Here is an 8,498-nt window from a genome sequence, read left to right as displayed (position 1 = left end):
CACCTCAGCAGTGCCACAGGCTGATTGCCTCCATGCCACGCCGCATTGAAGCAGTCATTTCTGCAAAAGGATTCCCGACCAAGTATTGACTATTGAGTGCATAACTGAACATAATTATTTGAAGGTTGACTTTTTTTTTTTTTGTATTAAAAACACTTCTTTTATTGGTCGGATGAAATATGCTAATTTTTTGAGATAGGAATTTTGGGTTTTCATGAGCTGTATGCCAAAATCATCAGTATTAAAACAATAAAAGACCTGAAATATTTCAGTTGGTGTGCAATGAATCTAAAATATATGAAAGTTTAATTTTTATCATTACATTATGGAAAGTAATGAACTTTATCACAATATGCTAATTTTTTTAGAAGGACCTGTATATATACACAATGCTGTTCAAAAATTTTTGATCGTAAGATTTTTTGTTTTTGAAAGAAGTCTCTTCTGCTCACTAAGGCTGCATTTATTTGATTAAAAATACAAAAAAAACGGTAATATTGTTAAACATCATTACAGTGTAAATCATCTGTTTTCTATGTGAATATATAGTAAAGTGTAATTTATTCCTGTGATCAAAGCTGAATTTTCAGCATCATTACTCCAGTCTTCAGTGTAAATATTATACATATAAATACATATTAGTATGATTTCTGAAGGATCATGTGACACTGAAGACTGGAGACTTTTAAAATGTAAAATATATCAAAACATAACAGTTATTTTTAATTGTCATAATATTTCTGTTATTTTTGTGTATTTTTAATCAAATAAATGCAGCCTTGGTGAGCAGAAACATTACAACTCTTACCTCTCTCTCTCTCTCATATATATATATATATATGCCAAAATCTGTCTCCATGATCATATATTCAGAGAGAAAGACTTATTAATGTTTTTGTGCTCTCAGAACTGCAGTCAATGCAAAACACAGATCCTCCAAACATCACATGCTCAGCCATGAAACTAGTGTTTATTTCACTATTCCACAAAGCAATAATAAATAAAGGCATTGCCACAGTGCTTTAATTTATACAGACTTTAATAGCTTTATTTACAGATGAACTCTTGTCTTTCATATATTTGCGTGTGTGTGTGTGTGTGTGTTCCAGTCTTGAATGTTTGAGATGAACATCTATGAGTGAAGGAAACATTTCACGTCGTTCTGTTTGACACTGTAGTTTTAAAAATGTTTTCCAGATAAAAGAGCCAATGTTTGTGCGGGAGGGAGAAAGAGTGTGTGTGTGTGTGAGGGGGCGGGACTACAGTCGGGCTGGAGTCAGATTGCTGCACCGTTCTGAGGGAAGTGATGATGATGAAGATTATAAGAGAGAAAGAAAAAAGGCACATCCAAACCAAAATAAGTAAACAAAAGAAAGAGAAAGAAAAGATCAGCCAGTTCACCCAAAAATGAAAGAAAACGTATCTTTTACTCGCGCTCATGTTGTTCAAAAACCTGCATTTTTACAGCATAATTACCAGCCACTTTCTTTGTACAGAGAAAGAGCAGCGAGAACATTCAGCTAAACGTCTCCTGCTGACGAAATACAGGTTCAGAACAACATAAACGTGACCTTTTCAGTTTGGGATGAAGTATTTTGAGTAAAGTAATGGAAAAGATGGAGTGAGAACAGGAGGATGAAGAGAAAGAGTGTGATTGTGTCAGATCGGGTGCTTTGGCTCCTCAATTGCTGAGCAATAGTTCTGTCGCTGTCTCCACGTCCCAGGATTTCGACGACAGCGCCACTATTACTGCATTCTGGAGAGGAAAACATTACAACACCTTCTAAATAGTATGCAAAATCACATTAGTGGCTTCTAAAGCATAGCATGTGCACTTGTTAGGGGCCTTTGAGGAAAACATGGACGGAATCGCAGAATCCACTCATAAAAACAGAATATACAACTATGTGAGGATGTGAACGTATGAACTTCATCTCCAGAGCCTTTTCATGAAGATTTACCATTTCATTCAAGAAAAACTATTATTACAAACACACAGAAACTCGCTTCACAGTAACCCCTAAATATAAAAGTTCGATTTAACTTGAAGAAATTGTGACTGAAATATTTTACAGATGTAAAATTTGTTTGACAAAAAAAGTTTGTTTTATTTTATATGATTAAAATGAATATTGATTTAATCATATGTTTAAAATTAATGTTTTATGCCTTTATTTGATTGCAAGAAAAATAAAAAAACATAACAGAATTTCTGGGGGGGGGGGGGAACAGAAAAATAATTTCATAGAAATTACATTTTTTTAATTTTATAAATTTTTGTTTTTATTAATTCAATTAAATTTGATTGATTTGAATGATTTTTGATAATTAAAACCTAATTAAACCATTAAAATGGAATCCAGAATCCTTAACAGAATTTGGTAAAAAAAAAAATGAAATTTGAGAAAAAATTCCATTGAAATTGAGAATTTCATAGGGCTCTAAACATGTACTTTTTAATAAATTGATGTTAAATTGATTAAGTTGCATGATTTCAATTAATTAGACATGCTTTCTGATTACTCAAATTTACTTTAACAAATAAAATACAATAATTTAATTTAACGAATAAAATACTAAAATTTAATTTACGAATAAAAAGAGTCCAAAAAGAATAAAACGGAATTTGGTGAAAATAAAAAGGATTTCATAAGGCCCTAATTTTTATACATGCTTTTTGAGCAAATATTTAGCATAGAAGTGCTACAGAAGCAGCGCAGCTAACACGGACCGTTCTGAACAAACGTTCTTCCAGTAACATTAACAGAACGTTCATTCAATGCTATTTGGTTTTAATTATGTTCTCAAAACGTTAGCACAAAAAAACATTATTTATACATCTTTCATGGAATGTTTTTTTTTTCTTTTCAGAAAAATTTTTGTTGGACGTTCATCTGACGTTTTAATTAAATGTTTATACTTGTTTCAGAACGTTCACAGAACATTCAAAATTAACGTTCGCATAATGTTTGAAGAATGAACATTCATATAACCAAGATAATTTTTTTTTAACATTTTTAACATTCAAAAATAAAAAATTTTAACTGTGTTTTTTGTAAAGCGTGTGTTTCTTTACTCACTTTCTCGAAGCCCATAGCGCAGAGTTTGTCTATTTTGCGTGTGTAGTCCGGGCTGGAGACGGGCGCTCCTGCGTAAACATGTGACCAGAGGCGAGCCGTCTGTTTGAACATCTCTGGGTTCTGCTTATACTGAGACAGGAAATAAACACAGTGAAAACAGGAAGTGACCACATCAGCCTGACACCCAAACGAAATCAACCGTTACTTATAACAGCTAGCAAATATGTGTATTATTAGCATCTCTTCTTCTAGAAGATCAATTCTGAACTGCACGTTTGCCATATCAGTCATACATGTAAAACAATCATGGTACAATAAAGTTTTAGGGGAAAGAAAGATTTTTCTTAATGTTTTTGAAAGAGTCTCTTCTGCTCACCAAGGCTGCATTTATTTGATCAAAAATAAAGTAAAAATATTGAAATATTAATAATATGAAATGTTTTCTATGTAAATATATAGTAAACTGTAATTTTATGTCTTTACTGTCACTTTTAATCAATTTATTGCGTATAATAAAAATGAAATATTAAAAAAAAGATTACTTGCAACGTATAATAATCACATTAGGAAGCATCATAATTCCTGTCTTTCTGTCCCCAAATTTAATACATCTTAATGACATATATGATAATTAAGAGTTTGATAATACCATTTAAGATATTAAGACTTTTTATGGCCTTAAATTCGATAGAACTAAATTTAAAGTCTCCCTGTGGTGAAAATCCAGTTTTTAATGTTGTTTATATGTCTATGTGGTGTTTTTAATATGCTTTAACACAAACCATGCGTAAGTTCATAAGTCGACAGCATTGCTGAGTATTTTCTGCTTAAAACTGCAGTGAACCAAAGACAGTCTCAAAAACACGCTTTGAAATCGCTGGTGTTTCTGACGTCACAAACTACCTTGTAACCAATCAGATCAACGTGTGATCGTCAACGAGTGGATCTCTGAGTGAGTGAGTGTGTGGAGGCGGGGCTCATTTGCATATTCATAGAGCCGCGCATACTAAATGAGGCAAGGGTGTCGAGTTACATTCAAGATATTTTAAAGCATGAACACATTTGTTTTTATGAAAAAAAAAAAAACGTTGAAATATGTATTGTTGGTGATCAAAGATGAGTTTTAAAGGATAAAATTATTGACTAAAGGGGGACTTTAAGTATTTTTAAAGTCACCATGAAATCAAAATAGAAAATTCTTGTTTTGTTTTATTTAAACTATTTATCAGAGCACATCATTATGGTTTTAATAATCTTGAATCAGAATAACTTCCCCTTCCTCTTGCATTTATTATTATACTTGCATAAATTTATATAAATGTATTATTTGTTGTTGATGTTATTTTTCAATGGCTTTTGATATGGCGTGACTGTCATGTGGTGGAACCCCCTTGAAAACGAGTTGATCTCAAGGGGTTAATCCTAATAAATACATCATTTTCTATATACCTGATTGGCGACCACAGCGTCCTGTGGGTCATCTGGTTCAGCAGCGGCCAGAAGAGCCTGTAGTGACAGTAACACTGTTCGGAGGGTCATGGCTGCCGCCCTGAGACACACACACACACACACACACATCAGTTTCAGTGTTCACTGTTGCTTCACAGCTCAATAGTGCGTTCAGTAAGATCGTACCACTGATCTTTCAGGATGTCCAAGCAAATGGCTCCTGTTACTGAGCTGATGTTGGGATGCCAGATCTTCGTTATAAACCGAACCTGAAAAACATCAGCGGACAAGTGGAATTAATACCTGAAATAACATAAAAAAAACAACAGTCAATAGCAGAGCAGACACAATTTTCTAGGTTTTCACAATTTTCAATTTTCAGATTCAGTTTCGATTCAGGGAATCACAATGCAAATACAAAATGCATCTAAAGCTCTAATATTTGGTGAATTAATGCAGCAAAAATCTGCACTACAATCTCCAGCACACTGTAAAGTTGATCGTTCGTGTGCACAGACAACAGAAGTAGGAGAGTAAGAAGGTAAATAAGCTTCTTTTAGATGCGGCTCAGCAGTTTTTATGCGGTAAATGAGATTATGTATCAGAACCGCCTCAAACGTTGTTGTTGTCAATCGCATTGCGTCTTGTTTTCTGTGGTTGTGTGAGAGAACATTCAACTTTTAAGTGTGTGATGCACGACGTGTTCCTGTGCAAAAACATGCATGCGGCCTTAGAAAAAGTATTTTCTAAACATATCTTTGTCTTGTTTTACAGTAAAATATTTCTCAGTATTTGTTTTCCAGGCGAAATATCTAAATATTAATTTACTTGAGAAGCAAAAATTACTTCAGATATTAAGTAAAATATATTAAAAATTAAAAACAAGAACAAATATCTGCCAATGAGATCCGAAAAATAACTCGTTTTCCATTTTAATTAAGTTTGTTTTTCTGACCACATTGGCAGATATTTGTTCTTGTTTTAAGTATTAGTTTTTGATCATTTGCTCATAAAACAAGACTCGATATCTTCAGTGATTTTGCTTTTCCAGTAAGTGTATCTTGATTTAACAATGTTTAGATATTTGTGCTGGAAAACAAGACAGAAACACTGATGAAGAACATCATTATTTTTTGCAGTGTAAAGTGTTAAATTAAAGCTTGTTCTGCCTTTTTTGTCTTATTGAACTTATATAAAGGTGATACTTCACAGCACTCCTGATCTACCATACACTACTGCAAAGTATTCTCTGTACGTGGCAAACTAATTTGATTAAACTAAATACATTTTCTCATATGTATTAACTCGTTATTTCATCTGGCTCCATAAATGAAAAAGGCTTTAATGATATCTGTGCATCATTAAAGGGATAGTTCACCCAAAAATGTAAATTCTGTCAGTAATTACTCTCCCTAATGTTGTTCAACCCCGTAAGACCTTCAGGGGGTTAAATATGTCCTTAAGTGAAGTAACTTCATAAAATTGTATTAAGTCCAGGACAATCCAATAAAATATGTTTGACAGATAAGGGAATCTTACAAAACATGCATAAAGTTGGGTCTTCTTCACCTTTAAGTAAAAAACCATGGTTCAAACTTGTGTGAAATCCAGTGTTTAACCCAGTGTTTAACCCAGTGTTTAACCCAGTGATTAACCCAGTGATTAAACCAGTGTTTAACCCAGTGATTAACCCAGTGATTAAACCAGTGTTTAACCCAGTGATTAACCCAGTGTTTAACCCAGTGATTAATCCAGTGATTAATCCAGTGTTTAACCCAGTGATTTACCCAGTGTTTAAACCAGTGTTTAACCCAGTGTTTAACCCAGTGTTTAACCCAGCGATTAACCCAGTGTTTAAACCAGTGTTTAACCCAGTGATTAAACCAGTGTTTAACCCAGTGATTAACCCAGTGTTTAAACCAGTGATTAATCCAGTGTTTAACCCAGTGATTAACCCAGTGTTTAAACCAGTGTTTAACCCAGTGTTTAACCCAGTGATTAACCCAGTGTTTAAACCAGTGTTTAACCCAGTGTTTAACCCAGTGATTAACCCAGTGATTAAACCAGTGTTTAAACCAGTGTTTAACCCAGTGATTAACCCAGTGATTAAACCAGTGTTTAACCCAGTGATTAACCCAGTGTTTAACCCAGTGATTAACACAGTGTTTAACCCAGTGATTAACCCAGTGTTTAACCCAGTGATTAACCCAGTGTTTAACCCAGTGATTAACCCAGTGATTAAACCAGTGTTTAACCCAGTGATTAACTCAGTGTTTAACCCAGTGATTAAACCAGTGTTTAACCCAGTGATTAACCCAGTGTTTAAACCAGTGTTTAACCCAGTGTTTAACCCAGTGATTAACCCAGTGATTAAACCAGTGTTTAAACCAGTGTTTAACCCAGTGTTTAACCCAGTGATTAACCCAGTGATTAAACCAGTGTTTAACCCAGTGTTTAAACCAGTGATTAACCCAGTGATTAAACCAGTGATTAAAGCAGTGATTAAACCAGTGTTTAACCCAGTGTTTAACCCAGTGATTAACCCAGTGTTTAAACCAGTGATTAACCCAGTGATTAACCCAGTGTTTAACCCAGTGATTAACCCAATGTTTAAACCAGTGTTTAAACCAGTGTTTAACCCAGTGATTAAACCAGTGATTAACCCAGTGTTTAACCCAGTGATTAACCCAGTGATTAACCCAGTGTTTAACCCAGTGTTTAACCCAGTGATTAACCCAGTGATTAACCCAGTGTTTAACCCAGTGTTTAACCCAGTGATTAACCCAGTGATTAACCCAGTGTTTAACCCAGTGTTTAACCCAGTGATTAACCCAGTGATTAAACCAGTGATTAAACCAGTGATTAAACCAGTGTTTAACCCAGTGATTAACCCAGTGTTTAACCCAGTGATTAACCCAGTGTTTAAACCAGTGTTTAAACCAGTGTTTAACCCAGTGATTAACCCAGTGATTAAACCAGTGATTAACCCAGTGATTAAACCAGTGATTAACCCAGTGATTAACCCAGTGTTTAACCCAGTGATTAACCCAATGTTTAAACCAGTGTTTAAACCAGTGTTTAACCCAGTGTTTAACCCAATGTTTAAACCAGTGTTTAAACCAGTGTTTAACCCAGTGTTTAACCCAGTTTACTCACCTTTGGTGGATTAAATGGATACGTCTCTGGAATTTTAATTTCTAGTTGAAATCTGCCACCTTTCAAAACAGGGAAAGACAGAAAGTCACATAAAAGTAGAGACAAAATCAAAACAATTTATGAAATCAACATCATATTAGTGTAAATATCTACTCCAGTAAGCATGCATACATGTGTCACCAAGACATGTTAAAAAACATCATCTGAAACGTTTAGAAACATCAACATAAACAAGTGCATACATTTAGAAAATTGACTGACGTTCCAATGTCAGAAAGAGAGTATTTTAGAAATGAGACACTAATGTACAAGACAAAGTGGCTAAAATAACCACACACTGTCACTCAACTCAGGAATAATATCAGGACGATTCCTTGCAGAGCTTTGGAATTTGAAAATAACATTAATTTGGTTTTATCTGTATTTAAAATCAGTTTAAGTCGACATAGACGAGACTGTACAATATCAAACGCTGATTGCATGTATTGAAGAGCTTGTGAAGCTGATGATGCACGACAATAAATGGCCGTATCATCTTTATAAAGACCTAGCATTGAGAATGTTATTACAGATATTATTTATAAACAAGGAAAATAAAATGGGTCCCAGTAGACCCCTGAGGGACTCCTTTAGAGACAGAACAACAACGGCTTGTCTCTTTGAAAGAATGTCATGATCAACTGTGTCAAAAGCCTTCGATAAATCAAGAAAAAGAGCTGAACAAATTTGCCTGCAATCTAAGGCATTTATAATGTTGCTAAACACTTTAAAGGGGGGGTGAAATGCTGTTTCATGCTTAGTGAGTTTTTCACA

General features: G+C 34.2%; 1 protein-coding gene across 1 annotated transcript in view; it reads right to left on the bottom strand.

Moving 5' to 3' along the window:
• Window positions 1-1,021: 1,021 nt before the first annotated feature.
• The window catches only part of LOC143702923 (ubiquitin-conjugating enzyme E2 K-like), a 10,811-nt gene continuing 3,334 nt past the window's right edge, over window positions 1,022-8,498 (bottom strand). The window contains exons 3-7 of the mRNA XM_077196847.1: window positions 7,686-7,744; window positions 4,716-4,798; window positions 4,530-4,629; window positions 3,081-3,209; window positions 1,022-1,756 (exon numbers count right to left, since the gene is read on the bottom strand). Of these exons, the coding sequence (XP_077052962.1) occupies window positions 1,682-1,756; window positions 3,081-3,209; window positions 4,530-4,629; window positions 4,716-4,798; window positions 7,686-7,744 (446 nt within the window). The 3' untranslated portion in view covers window positions 1,022-1,681. The remainder of the gene's footprint in view (window positions 1,757-3,080; window positions 3,210-4,529; window positions 4,630-4,715; window positions 4,799-7,685; window positions 7,745-8,498) is intronic.

The sequence above is a fragment of the Siphateles boraxobius genome, unplaced genomic scaffold, assembly GCF_051911475.1.
Source record: "Siphateles boraxobius isolate OS27281-9 unplaced genomic scaffold, OSU_SipBor_1 367, whole genome shotgun sequence".
NCBI lineage: Eukaryota > Metazoa > Chordata > Actinopteri > Cypriniformes > Leuciscidae > Siphateles > Siphateles boraxobius.
This window is presented reverse-complemented; position numbering and strand designations above follow the sequence as displayed.